Source organism: Pyrus communis, chromosome 16 (assembly GCF_963583255.1).
Source record: "Pyrus communis chromosome 16, drPyrComm1.1, whole genome shotgun sequence".
NCBI lineage: Eukaryota > Viridiplantae > Streptophyta > Magnoliopsida > Rosales > Rosaceae > Pyrus > Pyrus communis.
The window spans coordinates 10,022,479-10,043,833 of NC_084818.1; the positions used below are offsets into that span (position 1 = coordinate 10,022,479).

General features: G+C 37.7%; 4 protein-coding genes across 6 annotated transcripts; 2 read left to right on the forward strand and 2 right to left on the reverse strand.

The window, feature by feature from the left end:
• LOC137720495 (uncharacterized) lies at window positions 1-3,081 on the forward strand. Of its 2 annotated transcripts, none has more exons than XM_068459570.1 (3): window positions 1-202; window positions 1,317-2,236; window positions 2,371-3,081. In XM_068459570.1, the coding sequence occupies exons 2-3, from the start codon at window positions 1,356-1,358 to the stop codon at window positions 2,837-2,839; spliced, it is 1,350 nt and encodes a 449-aa protein (XP_068315671.1). In that variant the 5' UTR covers window positions 1-202; window positions 1,317-1,355; the 3' UTR covers window positions 2,840-3,081. The 2 variants fall into 2 exon arrangements, with proteins under 2 accessions (XP_068315671.1, XP_068315672.1); XM_068459571.1 differs by lacking the exon at window positions 1-202 and adding an exon at window positions 251-512.
• A 994-nt stretch (window positions 3,082-4,075) lies between these two features.
• Window positions 4,076-5,901, forward strand: LOC137720113 (uncharacterized). The gene is made up of 3 exons (XM_068459124.1): window positions 4,076-4,254; window positions 5,086-5,168; window positions 5,711-5,901. The coding sequence occupies exons 1-3, from the start codon at window positions 4,176-4,178 to the stop codon at window positions 5,738-5,740; spliced, it is 192 nt and encodes a 63-aa protein (XP_068315225.1). The 5' UTR covers window positions 4,076-4,175; the 3' UTR covers window positions 5,741-5,901.
• Window positions 5,902-6,442: 541 nt separating this feature from the next.
• On the reverse strand, window positions 6,443-8,235 carry LOC137720112 (uncharacterized protein At4g00950). The gene is made up of 2 exons (XM_068459123.1): window positions 7,507-8,235; window positions 6,443-6,660 (listed from the first exon to the last, which is right to left on the reverse strand). Exons 1-2 carry the CDS (start codon window positions 8,116-8,118, stop codon window positions 6,583-6,585), a joined length of 690 nt encoding a protein of 229 aa, XP_068315224.1. The 5' UTR covers window positions 8,119-8,235; the 3' UTR covers window positions 6,443-6,582.
• Window positions 8,236-13,955: 5,720 nt separating this feature from the next.
• Window positions 13,956-18,807, reverse strand: LOC137720479 (auxin response factor 18). 2 transcript variants are annotated; one of them, XM_068459553.1, is made up of 14 exons: window positions 18,110-18,807; window positions 17,754-17,855; window positions 17,516-17,611; window positions 17,363-17,419; window positions 16,911-17,063; window positions 16,718-16,802; window positions 16,447-16,537; window positions 16,183-16,347; window positions 15,976-16,089; window positions 15,814-15,886; window positions 15,579-15,726; window positions 14,876-15,486; window positions 14,595-14,782; window positions 13,956-14,503 (listed from the first exon to the last, which is right to left on the reverse strand). In XM_068459553.1, the coding sequence occupies exons 2-14, from the start codon at window positions 17,841-17,843 to the stop codon at window positions 14,359-14,361; spliced, it is 2,016 nt and encodes a 671-aa protein (XP_068315654.1). In that variant the 5' UTR covers window positions 17,844-17,855; window positions 18,110-18,807; the 3' UTR covers window positions 13,956-14,358. The 2 variants fall into 2 exon arrangements, with proteins under 2 accessions (XP_068315654.1, XP_068315653.1); XM_068459552.1 differs by having other exon boundaries at window positions 17,740-17,855.
• Between the last annotated feature and the right edge of the window lie 2,548 nt (window positions 18,808-21,355).

Genomic DNA, 21,355 nt, shown 5'->3' on the forward strand with positions numbered 1-21,355 from the left:
ATCGGGCTGTGCAGAACTGCAAACCGACGACATAAATGCAGGAAAGTGATAACCGAAAAACGAAAGCTCTTCTCTGACATCTTCTCGCTTCCTCTTAGATTCCTTGTCTGAATTTCCGTCTTTGCAACCGCAAAACGGTTCGTTTCGTTGAATGGTTTAGATCCAAGTCTAACGAGTTCCCACTTTTTCATTTACCTCAGAGGTTTGTTCTGCTTCTCTGTTTTTCTGCTTCTTCCCGTTTGATGGAATTGAATTGCTGGGTGCTTTTGTTTCAAAGTTTTTTATGGATTTTTTTGTTGGGTTTTGTTTTTCATCATGTTTGCTAATCTGGGTTCGTCTCATAAATTAACAAGAGATATTATATGCTGGCTGTTTAATGGTTAGTAAGGTCATTCAGAACCCTTTGGCATTTTGCATTGGGGTTGCTTATAGAAAGAAAACAAGGGTTGGATTACGGACGGTTGAATGAATGTTTGAGGGTTTGGTCTTTTGCTTTTACTCATCCAGCGGAGGTAATGGCTCTTCAACATCTTAATTGGTATAATGTTGTTAAAGCTTTCTAATTTTTTCGTGGTTTCGGATTTTTGTGCAGTTGCTAATTGTGTTATCCATTGGTTTTTGTTCTTCTTCTGATTGTGTTGGTGTTTTGATTCGTTTGAACTTCTTTTTTGTATTTGTTTTGAGCGATGCGGATTAAGATTTGTTTTTTCATTGGAGTTAAAGAAAAGGAATGATGGTGATTGGGGTTTTTGATTCTCCTCGAGTGGGATTCTCATAAAGTCAAGCGCGCACGCAGCGAGCTTGATATAAAGGGGAGTAGGTTGTGGAGTTGGAATCTAGGAATTTCCACATCGATCGCAGTTGTGTGAATTGTAAGGAGATTCGGGTTTTGAATCAAGATCCTTTTTTATGGAAGAACTTGTCACCAGTCAAATTGGCTGGGTTGACAATGGTTGCAAAACCCGCCCGATCATGATATGAAGTATAGCAAGCTTTAAAATCTGGTTTGTATCTTATAGTTTTTCGGGTAATGAAGGATTTCGGCTACTTCTAGTGTGTGAAATCGGGATATCCGGTGTCCCATTACATAACTTCGACTGACTCTCCAAATGAACTGTGAACTTGTCAAATATGTTGAAGAGTTACCATCGTCTTGATTTTAATTTTAGAACCTATCTTGGATTCTTCTAATGAATAATTGTTTTGTTTTTCTGTTGTTGTTTCTTTAGTGGGATTTCGGTAGTGAAATAGTACGACCCTTTCTGTTGGATTAAATTTCTGATCTTTTCTTCTTTTTTTTTGTTAACAATGTGTAGCCTTTTACAAGGTAAAATGTGCATAAGAATAGCAAGTTGATGGCAGCAGCAGAAGCAAGGGCTGTGTGGCAGAGAGCAGCTAATCGTTGTTTCGTCCAAGAGGATGCCAAAAGAGCTCCCAAGTTAGCCTGCTGCCAATCCTCGTCTTCGACAACTAGGCAGGTTGATGCTGGGCCTGCAACTGGTGCAGAAGGGCCAGATCATCCTGCCGCTGGTTTCATGCCTATCAACCGGAATCCATATTCTAGTCGACCCTCCGATACAAGATGGTGGCTGCAACCTAGCTATGGGTACCAAAAGGATTTTACATACGAACAGTTAAATGCATTGGAGGCTGACATGGAAACACTGAGAGCTGGGTTCGTGAAATCAACACCCAACACTAGCGAGGTCCACCAGCAAAAAGCAGAATTCACTGATGCGGATAGTATCTCCGCTGTTTGTACGAAGACAGACTACAAAGTCCAAAAGCAAGATGTAAGCGCCAAATTTTGTGAAAACATGCAGGAACTTATCCAATACGAAATGAAGGAAAAATGTGAAATAATGGGGATGGATACCATTGATTGCCCAGTTTCCAAGAAACCCAAGGAATTTTGTTGTGACTATCCTTGGCTTGGAGGTGGGAGGGCTGAACCTTGGTGGCGGACAACGGATAGAGATGAATTGGCTTCCTTGGTTGCTCAGAAGTCGCTTAACCATATTGAGAACTGCGACCTCCCCCCACCTCAGAAAATGTATCTTAAGAGACATCCATATGCTGATATTGGATGTTCCGACCCGAATGTGATGTTGGGGACATCTTTAGATGCGAAGGCCCAAGCGAATGATCTTTCCAATATGACTACTCCTGCACATGGCTATCCAGAATCTGGAAAGGGAGAAGCACCCGGAGAAGGGCACTCCGACAAGTCATTCAGGTGTTTATTACATGTTAGATTGACATTTCAGATCCTTGTGTATTTACAAATTCTTTCAGATTTTTAGATTGTACTCCATCTAAAAAAAAAATTTGGGACTAGCAATCTGAGATCAGTTGTATTACTACGTGCAGAGACGTCATGGAGATTCAACAACCTTCTGAGGGTGAGCCTACAAAAGCTCAGCTAATGGAGGCTCTTTGCCATTCTCAAACACGTGCAAGGGAAGCTGAGAAGGCAGCAAAGCAAGCTTATGCCGAGAAGGAGCACATCTTTAAGCTCTTCTTCAGACAAGCCTCTGAACTCTTTGCCTATAAGCAGTGGTTCCGATTGCTGCAGCTGGAAAGCCTTTATCTCCGTATCAAAAACAATGACCAGCGTCCAAGCACCACTGTTTTCCCGGAGGGACTTCCATGGATGCCATCCAAAGGCAAGAAACTGCGGAGGAGCCAGCGTAAGGGTGCCAAGGGTAAAAGAGGAAGGAGGGCCGAACCCAGACACGACATTACAACATATGCTGTTGCTTTTGCATTGGGGTTCGGTCTTGTTGGTGCTGGGTTGCTCCTGGGATGGACTGTGGGTTGGATGTTACCCCATTTCTAGGCTGTGTAGTAGTTCTGAGTTCTGACCAATTCATGCTTCTTGTAATGATTGTTTAAAAGGGAATAGGTATTTTGGGTTAGTTTCTTATTTTTCTGTGTATTTCGTGCAGGTTATTCGTAGTTTTCGTGTGTAAATATACCCCGATGTACGTGTATAAATACTGCGAGGACGGATGAGATTTTGCATAAATTTGGTTGTTATTCTTCCACCTTATGTTTGTAAATTATAACGAGTCTTGCTTCCTTTTCCTTTTGTTTTCCTATGTAACTATATCAAGACCTTGAAAGCCAGTTTGGTGTTTAAATTTTGTGTGTTTTGACTTTGATGGTATGATGATTTATGATACTTTTGTGTAGCTTCAGAATATGGCATCACGGTTGGAAATTTTGAAGAGACGACTTTCCTGTCCTGCTGAATGAAGAGTTATTTGCCATCGATGAGAGAGAGAGGAATCAATCGGTGTTATTGTCACATTAGTGTTGTCCTACTTAATTTATTCATGTTATAATACGTTTATCCACTTATAACGCTAATACTCACTCAACCTTATGATTTACTCTTATTATATCACGTTGATAATATATTAACACATCATGATCCTCAAACTCAAGAGAGAACTCACTTTGACATAAGATAGTGTTATGCATTAAAGATTCTTCAGTGGGTGGTGTTTACCCTCTTTTTTAGCTCATGAAGAAGAATACCATATTTGAGCGGACGTCTAACTGCAAAGAAGTCTTTCAATTTGAATACAATTATTTCTACAATTTGAAGGCGATATGGTTTACTGTGCGTCAAACTGTGTCAAGGAGGGAGTTAAAAATGCAAGTGGCCTTTTATCATAGTGGTGGAAAGATGTTGAGTCCTTACATGAAGACGTGAGTTCAAAGTCCGTCCTTAGGTAATTTAATATTTAATTTAACAAAACTTATCGTTTGACAAAAAAAATAGACAAAGGCTAAAAATATATTTCGTGGAAAAAGTAGACACACGTCCATCTGAGCCCGAAAATGTGATTATTAATAAATATTTCCATTTTGCCCATGAGTTGAAGAGAAAATAACCCAAATATAAACTTGGGTCTCTCTATTGGAACCAAAATCAAGGAAGCAAATGGACCATAATAGTTAGGACTGGATTAATAAGAAGCCCAACTTTGAGCCCAAAATTAAGTTCCGAACCCGATTCGTTAATGACCCGTCCCTTCACCCGGGTCTTCTTGCGAAGCAGATCCGTTTCTGGTTCCTTCCATTTCCTTGCAGCTTTCTAGGTCGTAGGTCAGACGACGAAGAGGATCACTCACACGCACAAACTCGGAATTACACACACCAGAGAGATGGCAGTGATGGAGAAGCTCAGGATGTTCGTCGCTCAGGAGCCTGTCGTCGCAGCTTCTTGCCTCATCGCCGGCGTTGGTACTCTCTCTCTCCCTCTAGTTAAATTTAGGATCGAATTGATGGGATTCAAATGCCTAGAATTGGAGCACTGATTTCAATTTTTATAAATTGAGTTTTGGTTTCGTGTTCAAAGTTACCGATTTGAGGGGGTTTTCTTCTCAAATTAGATGATGGGCAGTTGCCAATGCGTTTTCTTTTGAATGTTGGAGCAATGAAGGTGTAATTTAGAGCCGTTTGATGCCAAGGAAGTCTTGGTTTCCTTCCCTTTGAAGTGTGAAGTATTGCATACTTTAAAGGAGGAATTTGCATGCATGTTCCAAGGCAAAGTTTGAATCTTTTGGCTGAATTTCGATATCTCGTGATCTCTTACAATTTACAAGTTTAAGAATTCCATGTTTTGGAGCTGTTTGTGTTTGCATTCATTTATCGGAGAAAAATTCTAGGGCTTGGTTCTTGCTTGAGCTTAGTAGAGTAACCATATGCTTCCATGGCTGGAAAAGCATTGCCGGAACGGTTGGGATACTCATTTTGTTAATCGTATTGAACTGCAATATATTTTTTTAGTTTTACGTTCTCAGAAAAATAATTAGTTCTTAATGAATTAGAATTGCATTTTCCAATTGCAAAATTATCCCTATAGAAATTGTATTACGAGATGTGATCGCTCGTGAGAAACTATGTTCCATTTTGCTATATTAGATTCGGGCCAAATTTGGCTCCTAATGTTTTCAAGTTAATAAATCAAGCATTCTAAGAATCATCTAGTCAGTATCTGTTAAGGTTTCAAGGGCATTCCTGTCGGGGTTATTTTCATCTTCAACTGACTTGTTATTGTGGATTGAATTTCAGGACTCTTCCTTCCCGCTGTAGTAAGGCCAATTCTAGATTCCTTTGAAGCTTCTAAGCAAGTCCCCCAGCCTGCTTTAAGTGATGTGAGTGTTAAATCACATGTTAATTTGAACTTTCATTCGTACCACCTAATTATGCACTTTACACCATCGGAGTACTTGGTATGTTGTTTTGCTCGTAGTGAAATGTTCACGGCCGATTCATGATTTTCCAGATTAGAACATAATTTAACTTGGATAAAGTGACTGCTCAAAAGATCTAGCATTGATACTATGATGGTGTTCAACTTAGATCTTATCACTACTGAGCTGCTTTAAGGAACCTATCGAACACGGTGTACTTCATCTTATAGTTAGAATGGTGGTCTTCATGGAATGCTTATGGACCCTCACAACTTGCTTTCTCTCCCTTTAAATAGGTCTACATGGTTTGGTGCCCTTACACTGCAATGAGCATGTAACTTGGAAAGGATAGGAAAACAAGAACATAAAATAATCAGATCCTCTCAACTTTCCCTGTCCCTTACATACATTGACTGATTTGATACCCTCACAACATTTTGACATGTTCTAACCTGTTTGTTTACTATCACTCCTTTTCTGAATTGCCCGGGTATTTTTTGCAGGTGGTTGCAGGTATGACAGGTAAAAAATAGCGGTGATATGATTTATCGGTACAGGCAACAAAATTCGAACGATTTCCCTGTGTCATTTTTCCATTTTCTTGAGCATTGAAATAAGCATGACAAACTTGTATGGAGACAGTGATGCTGCATGTTGAATATTATCCTTTTTGTTACAAGCAGATGATTGGTTTCCTGTCGCGTTAACTTTAACTAGCCGAAGCTTAATTTGAAGCCTAATCAATGCAGTTCTTGTTAGATTGAAGCCTAATTTGAAGCTTAATGAATGCATGTTGGACACAAGTGTCCGCTGCTGTTTTATTCTTCATATGAATTCAAATTTCTTTCCATCGTCTTGTATAAACTTTCGTTTTTTCCGATAAACATAATTTACAGGTTTGAATGCGTTTCTGATCCCCATGTTTTGCTCGGGTTTTCGATTTGGCCAATTTGGTCACTGAGTTCTAATCTGTTAAGTATTTGGGTCATTTCCGTCTCATTTCGGTGTTAATGCACAGACACGGAGGCTCACACGGCAGCGATTAACATCAAATTAGGCAAAATGTACTGAAATTGTTGACAGGATAAAGCACATCAAATTAGGGCTAAATTTTACGCAAACACATTACAAATTCATTTTACACTTTACATGTCCCTATGGGGACTGACCCTAAGGCCTAACCCATAACAAAGTCACCCACAATTCGGGACCATCCCAGTTTTCAGCACCGCCGGCGGCGGTGTTTCTGAAGTCTTTAGCTTGAGTATGGAGAAGAAAAGGTCATTTTCCATTGACATATAATATTACAGGACTAGAGAAGTTGACAGTAAACTGATTTGGATGCACTCCACAGGTACACAGAGACAAGCCTAAATCATATAACAAACCCATCTTTCTTGAATTTTCTATTCTTCCATGGAACTGCCTGCTTCAAGCTCTGTTTGACTGTCGCCTGCAAACATTGAAGTAAGTTTTACTTCAATTACAAATAACTTCAATGTTCCCAAGCGAAAATCTAAATGTCTGGTTGGAACTGCTTTTAGAATGCTTGAAAACGCTTGCACATGGCGGAAAAAGATTAGAAATGACAATTGCAAAGATTGAATAAGCATTTGAAAATGCTTCTCCAAAAAGCAATTCCAAATGCTTCTAGCTAAAATGCTTACAATCAAAAGTGCTTCTTCCAAAAGCATCTTAAAATGGGCCATAACGACTTTTCCTTAAGTCGTTACACTCGTGGCCTTGGCCAAACCAGCAGCATAACATGTTCTCACACTCCCATTCCATTCCTCTGCCTACCCTACAAACCCCAATCTATCTTGCCCTACTTAGAGACCTGCTTAGTTGGGTACATATAGTATGGCGTTATGGCATGCTATATACCAGATGAATATGGCATGCACCGGATGAATAGAGGGTTGGATATGCGGCCAAGATTCTAACGACCAGAGATCCCGGTGTGTATGTGCATACTATATACCGGTGCATACTAAAAGAACCCCTTTCTTTCTCTAGCAAAGACCTTAGATCAATTCGCCTGCAGAAGAGGGGAACCTGTCACACCCTTCCAATGCTTTGGACCAGTTTCTCAATGACATTAAAACCATCTAGAGTTCATACTTTCTCGGTCAAATTTTATACAAGCGATACTAAAGAAAGGTGGAATGGAACTCAGGACATCAGGTGCAAGGGTGAATGCGCCGACAAAATTTTAATGATATGTGAACGTGCCATAATATATAAAAATCCATTTAAAATTAAAAGCCAAAAGATGAGATAAATGAAAGAAATTATTTACCCAGAAGTGAGGTTTGGCATGAGAGAGACTAGAAAAGCTCCCAACCCTTGTAATCCTTGGCACCTTCTTCTTCACCTTCATCCTCCCACTCTCTCCTCCCACACTGCCACCACCGTCAATCTCACCGTCCACAGAAGATGGAAAGACATAACTAGCCCCACCAACGTCTCTTTTTCCCTTCATCACCCTCCTCCCCCATGAGTCAAACCACCCTCTCTCCTTCCCTTTCCTGCTCAGAACCAGAGCACCAAGCCCCCCTCCTCGCTCGGGGCTAAAACCGCCATAACACTCCATCCTGAATGAGGAAGACTGAAACTTTGGCCTGCCGACATAAGGACCCTCCAACACTGTGGTGGGAGAAAGCTGTTTGGCTTCCAAAAGCAGCCTCGGAGGGAGCTCTAAGCACTTTTGGGAAAAGTCAGTGGGGTTTTGAAGGGTGGCCAGGGCAGTGCAGGGCCTTGGCTTCCCGGGCTGTTCTTCCCAGCGGAATGGAACAGAGACTGAGGTGTTGTGGGGTGGGGTTAGGGTCCCTGATGGCTCGTGGGAGTGAAATGGTGGGGCAGAAAATAAGGGCAGCTGTGGTGGCTCTGCCTCATCAGATCCCAGCCCCATTGCTGTAAGAGTTTTTTGAGTGTGAAAAGGGAGGAGACAAAGGAGGAGGAGAAAGAGAGAAAGGAAAGTCCCCAGAGGAAAATAAAAGGCAAAAGTCACTTATATCTTTTAATTGAGGGTTGCTATGTTTGCTAAGCTCGTATTATTGCTGCTTGACAGGAAATCCCCACAGATGGTTATTGAACCCACTTTTTGTTTTTAATTAGAATTACTGTTGGGGATAAAAAAAATGTTGGGATCAATCGCGTGTAACGTGTGGGTTGATTTTAATCGTTTATGTTTATTGGACTGACAAAGTGGAAATGATTGTATCAATTTGTGACTGTTCCTAACCATTATGCTAATTGAACTCACAAAGTAAGAAAGGCCATATCAGTTTTGCACGTGTTCTCAACTAATCCTAAGCATTCATGCTACATTGCTAATTGAGCTCACAAAGCAAGATCGGGCAAAATTAGTCTTACACAGAGCGATTGTTTTAGCAATTCCTGTTGGATAATACTAAAAGCAAAGCAGGATTCCGTTCAATGTGTGTTTGCGACTAATCATAGTATTCCTCTTGAATATTAAAAGCAAAGCATAAACGATGAAGATCAATCCTGCACACTTACGCTATTGATCTTAACATTTCTCATGATAATAATACAAAGACATCCACTTTATCCTATCTCCTCTGTAATTGGGAACACCATAACAAGCAATTTGACAATGACTTTTACCACCATAAAAATAAAAAATTGACAATGGCTTCACTGTACATTGGGATAGAGATCCACTCCGGATCTTACTGTCCAGAGCCGAAGGACCAGGCAATACAGACCGTTCAAATTGAATCTGACTATCCCCGTTAACTCATGTTACTGGCCCACCTTACACAAATCAAGTGCTTCAATTTTTCTTTCACACAAACCAAAAGCCCCGGATTTCCCATCCTTAAGCTCGGGGGCACTAAGGTCGGAAGAGGATCACAGAGGTAGTCCAGTGTACTATGCCAATCAAATGGGGCTTCTTGCAAAAAGCATAGGAAGTTAGATATTCTGTACCAATTTCAAAGCCCCAAGGTAGCATTTGGTGCACAGGAGTATACCAGATTGGAACTGGAGTCATGAAAGCATAGGATGCCAACCTGTGATGGAGAATAAAACCCTTTTCGGAAGTCCTACTGAGCCTTTCTTTGGACTTTAGCAACTTACGTCAATCAAAGTTGCAACCAAAAGTCATCTTCTCTGTGCCACTAAACCCTAAAAACCTTCCCACTTTCTCAAGGCAACTGCATATAGTCTTGTAAGTCTAAAGCTTCGAAGCATGAGAAAACACATTCAACCAATATAGTGCTAAAGAGTTGGATTTTGAAGGGTTGGCACTAAGAAGAAGACACCAGCTGGCTTTCGAAGGACTAACAAAACCTGCCTCCACATTGACCATACATGTAAAATATTAAAGGGAATTATGTCACTCAACTGGTCGGACGTGCTATTTTTTCTGTCTCTTTCATCACGTGATTAAGAAAGATGAATGATAGACCGATAGAGACATACTATTGATTGCACCCAAAGAAAAATTTGTTATTGAGGAAACTCTTATGTACAAATTCACATTTAATGAGAATGTTATTTGTCTCAAGATTACCGAGTTCTTGATTAGGGTACTGGTTAATCACAGTCCATTGACTTGCCTTGCCATTGACTAAGGATTAGTAGCAAAGATGCACCTAAGAATCCAAGCCTCATATAACAGGAACTTTTTTTATCAACTCTAATGAAATGAAAGTCAATAATACTATACGAAATCTTAGTTGATTTGGGAGCAATCATGGGCATTGTGTGACATAGTGCAAGAAGTAATGTTTACGTATAACTTCAACTTATTCATTGATTTTTTAACATCAGTCGCTTTAGACCTCCACTTAGTTTCACTCAAGCTTCATCCAAGTCATGGATACTTGGATGGTGGTATTAGGAGTAATCGTGTGGCTAACCATCAGCGTTGTACATGGCGTGGTAGAGTTGCTACTTGTCAATTGTCATCCAGGATCAAAAGTCAAGGCGAAAAGCAGAAAGCAAGTCATTTTCGTAATCAAAGGATTAGCTTTGCACAAAAGCAGATTTGTGATATCATAAAAGGGAGATCAAAGTCCTTGTTTTATCTCTCCTATGACTATATAGTAGAGGATTTGGATCCTCACCGTATCCCCTTCTCGGGGATCTGTGGACCGTTGAGCAAAAATAGTACAGCTCCAATTAAATACTTTTTATATTTTTAAAAGTAAAGTAATCTCATTTTGAGTGAAAAATATAAAAAGATAAAATTGCAACCGCACGATTTTTTATCAACAATCCACGTACGTTGATCCCTAGAATTCCCACGAAGGGAATCCGGCGAGAATCCAAATCCATATAGTATAGGCCTAATTGCAATCCATTAACTTCAATAATACTTATTTCCCTACGCACATGGGAAGCATGTAACGAGGATGTACACTGAGTTTCTCATTGTGTCCACGTTACAGCTAAATAGCAAAACGTCATGATTGTGAAATGCTCGTAAAAGTCTTAATTAGGTTAAGTGAAAGTAATTGAAATATATTGTATCATAAATCCCGATCCATAAATTAGATTAGTATAATCGATGTTGATATAATTTGCTACTTTGTCTTGTTTGGCAAAAATGCTAAAAACTCGCTAAACCCCTAATCATAGCGAAACTCCAGTAAGTAAGAAACTAAGGGTGATAATGATTGAAGTGTAATTATGTAAAGAGTAGAAAGCAAAAAAAATAAAAAACGCATGAAACAAAAACCTTTTTTTTTCAAGGCTTATTAATTGATTTATCTTCTGAAACTATCATTTAACCTCAGTTTACCCTTTGAAACTAGTTTTGTCTCACTTTGCCATATGAAATTGTCATTTTCGTCTTATTTAGTTTCAGTTCACCCCATTTTCGTCCATTCCGTCAAATAAACGTTAAATTAAAGGGTAGTATGAACATTTTATTTTTGTCACAACTCTTTGCCTCCAACTTGTTTGCTAAACAATTCCAATTCCATTTTTTATAACTCTGATTTATACCGCATATGTCTTTCTTGCAGATTGGTGTGGAGCTGTAATTGCAACTGTTGGCAAAAGCAAATAATGGGTTGTGTGTTTAAAAGCAAATAATGAGTTGTCTTTCAAAATCTAATTTAAGCCACTCATTGAATCCAACTACTGCATATACAGCTAAGCATCAATCCGCAAGGAGGCATAAGGGGGTTTGAACTAGAGTTATCGAAAATTGAATTGTGATTGTTTTAGCATGCAAGTTGGAGGTAAAGATTGATGTCAAAAATAAAATGTCCATACTATCCTTTAATTTAACATTTATTTGATGGAATTGACGAAAATGAGATGAACTGAGACTAAACAAGACGAAAATGGCAATTTTATGAGATGAAGTGAGACAAAAACAGTTTCAGAAAGTAAAGTGAAGCTCAATGATAGTTTCAACGGGAAATCAATCGTTAAACATTTTGTGTGGGAGAGAGTTTGGTGGTGAAAACAAACAAGCCTCCCATACCCATTAATCGTTTAAGGGCTTCTTAGCTTTGGGCTATTACTATTAAAAATGTTCATTTCTGCTTAGTAACATACAAAACCCATAAATTCATGGGCTTATTCTTTTGAGTTAGGCCGACCCTTTTAAGACTAAGATGACGAGCATTTTAATTGTGGAGGTAGCAGATGCGAGTTACCTTTGGTGGTTAAGCTACTAGGTCAGGCTCTTGTATCTAAATTCGAATGTTCTGTTCTAAAATTGAACATCGTTATTATTTAATATTACGATTTAGTAATTTTTTTTTTTACTTGAAGTGGGAGGTTTTTAGCAGGTTCAATCCCCACCTATCTTCCTCCTCTCTAACATTTAACAATGTAATATACTAACGCAATCATTTGTGCTAAAAAAAAAAGGGAAGGGATCTTAGGTTCAAATCTCATGAATAACAAGTTCAAAATCTAATTATTATGGCATATGACTAATGTATGATTAACGCAAATCTCTGAACTTTAGTGTAAATGCATCTCTGTATAACAAATATATATACAGAATGTCGTTGTATAAAAAACATAAGAGATAAAAGAAAAATTCTCTTTGTAAACATGATAAAAGTGAGCATAGATCTGGTAAACACTAGAAGCCATTCACCTCACTAATGGATGACTTTTGACATCATAGGTGGTTGACCAACTATAGTATTTTATGTTTTTATAAGACTATATTTTAAATAACTTTAACTTGCAGGTGAGGATTATTCGAATTTAGATTAAGAGGCCACAAATTGGTTTAATTAATTGACTTAACATATTTTATTATTAGTTATATTTCACTTATTCCAACATATAACTCTTTATTGCAGTGACGGAAAATAATAATGTTTATGTACTTTGGTGCGAGTTTGATCCTCACAAATCCTCCTCTCTTAACATTTAACAAATTAACTCGCTAAACGATATCGTTTGTAAACATACACACACACGCACATGATTTGTAGGAGAATCTAGTAGACATAGACATTGGGCAAAGAAGGAATTAAACAAAGGGAATAGGTCAGACTAATTATATATATTACATTTATTGGACTTTCATACGTACTCTTTTGTGAAACTGCCTTGAATAATATTGTAACAAAATTTTGTATGTTATGTGAAGACAATTGAATCTGCCCTTCATTTATATTTTTAAAACATAATATAAACAAATTTGGAGCTATCACGCAATCTTCCCCAACTCCATTTCCCCTAAAATAAGGCATGTACAATATACTCTTTTATTTATAATAAACAAACAATTAACTTTGATTTTTTGAAAATTGCTGATCTCCGTCAACATCAAGCATTCAAATAAGAATCCATATGACCAATTAATGTTTTAATTAACAGTTAGACGATATAACACGTTAATAAAAGAACATTTCCAACTTATGTGTAGCATGTATAGCAAAAACACGTAAATTTTTTATAGAAACAAGCTTTGGAAGAACCAAAAGAACAAATATTATTTTGTTTGATTCAACAAAGCAACAAATATTATGATATTAAATGTCCCTCACTATGCCATGTTACATGAAAAATGTTGAACAAGTTTTGCGCTTATTAGTATTTTGCATAAGGATAGTCAGCCATCAAGGGGTGCGGATTCAATTTTAAGGCCACTAGTCTAAGTCCATTAACAATTTGAATCCACACCCATCGACAGCTAACAACTAATGTAAAGTTTAAAACCACCAATATAAGTAGTGGACAAAAGGGTGTCTTCTAGCCTTCTTGAAATATGTGGAAGTTTAAACTATTGTTTGGTGCATTTTACCTTGCTTTTCCTATATATGTTATCATTTTTAATTCATAAGATCATTTTTCCTTGGAGGAGTTGTTTGAGTTTGAGCTTAAGCTGGAAATGTCTGCAACTGAAAGCAATGAGAAAATGCATGGAAAACCCACATCTTTTTACTTTCAATACAAGTGATAGACAGAGAGGGAAGAATTGAACTCGAGAACTCAAACGTAAGAGTGAATGTTGTTAATCAAACTTTTAGTATCTTTATTTCTTAGTGAAAAGAGAGTTGGTGAAGGAAATTTTCATAGACAAAATAATGATGCTAATCCCCTCATATCTTCTATGTCCTTGTCAAATGGATTTTGCACATTTTGATGCTTCTTTTTCCACCCTTTCTCCACTTCCACTTTCCTCTCTATCTTCATGAAAACACCACCTGCCTCCACATTTCAGACATCTTAGACCAAAAGTTGCTGCCTCCCCCCCACTTGCTCCACACATCACACCTTGCCATAGCCTTTTCTTTCTTTTTTTTTTCCTTTTTCCAACACCTTTTTTACTCGTTACGTTAATGTTCAACTGCACTGTAAAATTAAAGCGCTTGACAATGCATGACTGGCTTAAAAACCATCTTCTTCAGTAGGTAAGTTTCTCCCAAAGGACTTTCCACACAATAAAACCAAAGGACTAAATTGAAAACCAAATGGCAAACATACATATTATGTATTTTTACAGGCCGACTCATCCTAACCCAGACCAAGTATTGACAGATTTCCATTTTCTAGTCCTGATTAAGAGTAGTTGCTTTGCTAACCCAGCACCAAAACAAAACCCCTAAATCCCACCTAGCCCCCTTCTGTTTTCCTACAGCATGCTCTAAAAATATGAGTAAAACTACCACCACCACAAGAAGCAAAAAGGGAATTTGAACTAATCATGTTCTGATCTACGCTCAGAATCCATGCTTACCGTCCCTTCACAATCTAAACATGAACTCTGAAGCTTGAATCTGTTCATCTTCTGCACCTCGTCGCTTGAATATATAAATATCTTCTTCACCAGCTTACAGAAGTCTCTGCATTTGGAAAAAGTTTAATGTAGTTAGAACCCAGTTCATTTTGCAATGAAATGAAATAGTGCAGTAGACCGAATCTTAGGTTACTAACGGCCATTGATCATCGCCCATAAGCATCATGTCATTTTCATCATCAGTGAAAACAACTGCCCATTTGTTCTGTGGACGAAGCTCTCCTTTGATCTCAAACATTTTCTCTAGCTCATCAATTAGATGATCGTAGCCTTTCAATGCAGTCAAGTCCACAGCACGACCAACAGCAACCCCTTGCATTTGCACCTTCTCAGTAGACAAAACAAATAGCTCGTCAGGAACAACTTCTTTTAACTAGTGGTGTGATAAAAACGGAACCAGCAATAGTCCACATTTTACCTTAGTGCGAGTTCTCGTTGAAAGGGTCAATCCTTGCTTGCCCTGTGTTTCTTTTGGTGATGCCTCCAAGATGACTTGTTTCTGCTCTTTTGACAGCTTCAAAACATCCAGAATCTGATCGGATTCAAATGCATCAGCTGGAATAGGTCCTTTGGCACCAGACGGCATTGTTTTAAACACTGGCTCTATCTCTTGAGGACAAGTTGTTTTAGTGTTGTTTGTCAAATTGCAACCAAACAACCTAAAACCTGAAGTGCCAGATTTTTTCCCTTTTTCCACCTGGTCATGCATCGGGACATTATTTGGCTTTGAGGTAATTGGGGAGGCAAAGCTAGAGAGCACAGACCCCATAGTTACATTCTTGTTGCTTTCCTTTGAGTCTGGGAAAAGGCTCAAAGAAACATTCACGTTCGGGGAAGAAGGCCAGATGCCATCTGAGCATACCCTTGAACTAGAGTAACTGTTGCTATTGCTTTCTTTCTGCCTCATAGGCCAGACAATCTGACTACTAGAGCTTTGGACTTCCGGAACACCACCTAATTGGTTTAACTCTGCGGTCTGGGGTGAGCTATGATACCAAAAAGCTGAAGCAGCTGAATTGGTGGTAACTTCTACAATCCAATTTATGCAAACAAGAGAAGACATTCAGAACTTAGATTTTTTTTTTAATAAGTAAATAATCCAGTGCGGTTATTTTTCATACCAGATGAAGCAATTTCTACAGGCCGAGGCCTTTTACTCTTTACCACTGGTTGAGCAAGATTTAAAGGAGCAGAAGCTACAAAAAGTTCTATATCCCAAGGAGAAACCCTCTCTGGCCTTTGAACTGCAGCATGTTCATCCCATTGAACCTGCAAGAAATACAGTGAAAGATAAGTACATGAACAGGAGCAAATAAAACAGCATTTGATCTGTTACTTGTTAGCATCTATCTTAACCTTCAACGATCGCCATTTAGACTCCGACCACTGAGGAGATAAATCCCCAACCTCAACTATTGTGCCTGTGAACCTGAGCAATTAAAATATGTAGAAATTTACAATCTAGTTGAGTGTTAAGAAAACATTAATGACCAAAAATCCATTACAGACACGGAGAACCTTCTTTCAGGAGATTCTTCTCCCTCAAATCGCATCCTGAATCGCATCCCAAGCGAGAATTTATTGTTAATGGCCTCCAGATATTTGTTTAAGCAAACAATGAACTGGCTAGTCCTGAGAGAAAACGGGAAAAGGCTCCAGAATAAAAGGATTTCTAATTAATTGAAGAATCTTAAATTACAGACAAAATGAAACCATTGTCCAAACCTTGGCTTGGAATACACAACAAACAGTGTTTTGGTCATAAGAGCATGCGAAGCAGTTGCAAGCACTCCAAGATGCATGCTCGTGCTTGATATCACAGATGATGGCATCTGACTCTGTTGACGAGCTAGACGCCGAACCCCAACCCGTAATTCCCCGTTGTCACCCCTACAAACATGTCCTTGTTAACAAAAATCCATGCTACCATGAATATGCATTCCTATTAATTGTGATCGAAGAATGATTACACCTCTCAAACGCAAATACCTCAAAAACACAAAGGCGTCACCAGCAACCAATCTTTTTGAAGTGACGAATGTACTCCATCCTGTGGTAAGTAAATGCCTCCGGGGTTGACCTAACATAAATTAGTGAGAAGTAAGCCCATCAATCATACACAAAAACAGGATAGTTTCTAGCATTCGACATGGCTAATAATATTAGTTCTTTCAATTAGTTTCTTTCAGCAGTAAAAGACAAAACCACATTCGCATTCATATTCCATCACAAACCAAGCTTTCAGTTGCAGAGAGGATACCTCTAAAGATGTGCTTAAATTTCCACTCATACCCATGAAGATCTTTGGCGATTAACTCCTGAGTTGGAGTTGCTTGGTTCATGTCCTAATGAAGTAAAAATACAAGTACATGTGAAAATATGAAAAGAAAACATTGACTGACCATTAGCCTAGTAAAAAAACAACAAAAATGTATGTAAACGAGAGTAAATACCAACGGAGGTAAGCACTCGGTGGCATGCTTTCGAAGGACAGAGAACCCTCCATGGGTGCTTGTATCGGAAGCTGTCAAAATCTTGCAAAACCAGTGAACCGTTGGCTTTGGAGCTTCGGGTTTGCATTGATCAGGACTTGTAGGTTCACTTTGCTGTAATACCAGCCGAAAGAAGATGAGTACAAAGAAAGCGGAGAACCTTACACACTTTTCTCAGAGTTGGAACTTAAATTTTCTTATCTAAACACCTTCAGTTATTACGAAAATTGTGCAAAAGGTTGAGAAAAATGTGAAATCTCCCCTATTCGTTTTTCAGATAATATCCCAACTGATTTAAAAAGACTATAACATTAGTGACTTTATATTCTTTTCTCCTACTTCTACGCAACCAAACAGAGGAAGATGAAACAAAACATTCAATAAGACAACAAAAAAAAAAACATGTTTCTCACATCTGCTTCTGGATGCAAAGTGATTTGAGCATAAACCTCATCTGTTTCTTGTTCTGCCTGTAAGCAAAAACAAACTTCAATTTCAATGAAAACCAACAAAAACCGCTCAAAACCGTGGATTTACATGAAAAACTAGATTCCGAAACGCAATACCAGTAATCGAATATTGACCACACTACAAAGGATCTTTGAGGGAAGATTAAAGAGAGGGATTTGCTGGTTCAGTTCCTGATTTGTTGATGCTTCCAGCTACAAAAAACCAGAAAACATATAAAATAAAAAAACCCAGAAAATAAAACAAATTAAACAAAAAAGATAACAGATTTTGATCCATTGAGAAACAATTAAAACAAGAAGGATAGAAGAAAGGATTGTACTTGTTCCATATGACCTTGAGGAAAGTAGAAGACCTTATCTCCAGGCCTTGGTACATCCACCAGAGGCCCTGCACACAACTTCCATAGCTCTGTATACAGATCATCACCTCTCAAACCTATCAAACAAAATGTACACCCATAAAAATTAAGAAAAATAATAAATAAATAAACAAATATATGGGTCTAAAAAAGAAAACCCAGAAATTAAAACAGGTTAAGGGTTAAAACTTTATAGCAACTTAGAGCCTTCGGTGACTGCATTGCTGTGTTTGCTCAGAACCCAGAAACCAAAATTGCAAAATTTATAGCAGTTTGCATTTCGTTTCCAATTTACTCAGCTCTGCTAAACTTACGAAGCAAACAAACCCACCTGTTTCCGCACGAGAAATCGAGGATTCACACTCGAGGTGTGCCATTCAAGAGCTCAAACGAGGTCGTTCAGGGCAGCGGAGGAGCAGAGAGCAGAGGAGTTGCAGTACTGATACAAATCAAGAAGAAGAAGAAGGAAAGCTCAAAACAGCAGGGTCTTCAATGCTGAGGCAGTAATGGGTGAAATACCATGATAACGTACACCATTTACAAACAAGAGACCCCCAGAAGGAGAGCAAAAAGGCTAAACAGACAGGACGGTTATGGAAGCGGCCATTATTGCTAGTGGCTCTGCTGCTCTCCCTCCTTTTTCTTTTATCTTTTTTTACTCTCTCTCTCTGTAACGACTGAATTTTAATACTCTCTCTCTCTCTCTCTCTCTCTCTCTCTCTCTGAGGGTGTTTCAGTTACAAACCCGCCTTTTGCTTTGGCTTCTCAGCCCAGCGAAAACAGCTCTCTCTTCTCCGAATCTCTCTCTCCCCTCTCTCGCCTCTCTCTCTCTCTCTAGGACTCTCTCTCTTCTCTCTCTGTGAGTGTTTGTGGCTTTCTAATTCTGCTGGGTTTTGTTTAATCTGAATCGACGTTACCAAATCCCCAAAACCGCTGCTTCTTTTTACAAGTCATGTTGTTATTATACTAAATTGCAAAATGCTTAAACGCCTACAATTATTTATTTATTTTCAATTCTCTCATGTAATTGAGTGGAACTTGGGAGTGGGATCTATCTATCATATGCCCATTTGTTTATTTATTCAATTTTCTTTATAAATGAGTGGGATTTTATTGTATTATAACGCCCATTCCACTGCAAAAAAAAAAAAAAAAATACTTAGTTAAGTAATTAATTGTACTTGATAATATTCCATTTCCATCTCATTACAGAAAGATTTTTCAATGTGTCGGAAACACGGCTAACATAATTCAATTGGTTGAAAACTTAAAAAAAAAAATTCAAACATTTGTATTATGATACTTGATGAACTAAGCTATGCTTCCGGCTGATTGAAAATTTTCTTCCATTATGAATTGAGTACTTGATTTTTCAAGTTGTGAAATGATTTTTGCACTTTTTTTTCCCTCTACATACATTACTTTTAATTATTAAAACACATAAATTTTGGAAAATCGAGTGACAAAAAATTAGAAGTGAATCGAGTTGCAAAAATTATTTCTTTTTTAGGTCACATATGATGACATGTTGTTAGTGTCTTTTGTATTGATGGTTCATGGTACGCGACTAATCATCGTAATGGAAGCTTGGACCTTACAAATGTTTTTATACAACAAAGACTCAAATTTTATATTAAAAAAAGATTTCTTAAAAAAAAAGATGGACCAATACCTATCATGAAAAAATGAAAAAAATTGAAACCCTAGACCAATAATTGGACCACCCCCACTATTTGTGTGAGATACCGGGACTGCAATGTTAATTGTCATAGCCGCTGTGTGGGTTGGTGACCCAACGAAAAAGAAAAGGAATAAAAGTATTCTACCCATTTGAAGTAATGTACGCATTTATAAAAGAAAACAATTTGATTCTAATTTGAATCACATTATTACTAATATATTGTGAGACTAAGTCTACCCCCTTCCCCTTAATGTAGATAATATCATTTGTTCAAGAAAATAAATAAATAAATTAGAGTATCAAATAATATTAATGTGTTGCATCTTCTTCTTTGTATTACACAATGAAATAAGAATTTACCTAATCATGATTAAGGTGGAGAGTTTGGCAATGTAGCATGCCTCCTGGCCAAAAATTCAATCCACAATTTAATTAGTATATGTTATGGAAATATGGTATATTGTTAAATTTGGAATATGGTATGTTGTTTGTAAATTGGTAGCATACATTCAAGGAAAAAAATCACTATTTTAATATTTCAAATTGGCAATTGTTAGTATAACCTGTCAAATTGTTTTAAAAAAAATCCTTAAATTTGTTCGCGAATTTCGTGCAGTACCAAATTTGGTAAATGACATTTGTGAACAGTGGATTGCCCTAGTGAATAACGCATTTCTCTTCGATCAACTGCGTTCCGAGTTTAAAAACTCTCCTTTCAAATAGTTTAGTGTAAATTCTCAATCGTTTTTAAAACAAATGAAAAATGAGCATACTCTAAAATTTAAGTAACATCTCTATTATATTCTAATTATTTAATCAAGAAAACTGAAATAATATTTTTTTTTCTTTATATTACCCATTATATATGAGTGAGGTTCATATTCTACATTAAATTTATATTATTGCATTTTTTGAATTCTTTAATATCAATTAATATTCTACACTAACTTTTTTTTTTCAGCCAAAACAATAGTGATTCATGATGGTGTTATGCACATTTTTTTTTTATCTCTTACACACCTCCTATTAATTGATTATTTTTAATTCATTTGATCCACCAGTTAAAAATTAAAAAATATATGTATAGCACCACCTTAATTTATTATATAACCAAATCAACACAGTACTCAACAATCTTAATATTTTACACTAAATTAATAAAAATTTACACAAAATTTACAAAAAAGGAAAAATTCAAACTTAAGTATCGAGAATAAAACTAATTTAGCTAATTGGACCAAACCTGTGCGACCTTTTCTTCGTTAAGTAAATGAGCTAGTGCTTTTACTGTGCTAGCTAGTTTATTTGGATCCTATACCTAATGAAGAGGATCCTTCTGACCCATTATCATGGACCGTTGGATTTTTATTCAAATTTTACAAACAGAGGATCCATTTAAAATTATAATAATTATAATTGTTGGATAAAAATATAACTGTCTACGATAAGAAGGATCCTCTCCTGTGGCTCAGGAGAGAGGATCCAAATCCAATTCGAACCTCAACCATCTGAAAACAACGGCGGAGCAATTAACGCCTCCGTCGTCATCATTGACCAAACGGAGCCTAAAGCTATCCCGTTATACTTTGACGGCCTCCGTTACAGGTTTTGCTTCTTCGCCGTTTTTGTCGCTGTCTGCGTCGTGTCAGGCAATCATATTGGCTCGTGTAAATCCGGCAAAGAATTTCCTTTTGATTTTTTTGTGTGTTTTTATTGATATTTTCTCGTTAATTTTTGACCTCGTACAGCCGTTCTTATTACGTAAATTGCCACTGCATCCATTTATTTTGGTTAGTGTTTGGAACTTTGGATTCCGCGCGCCGTTGGCAACTGTAGGCCACGCTTCGCAACCATAACACTATTTCCAAGTAGCGAGTCTGGCAATTAACTCATTAG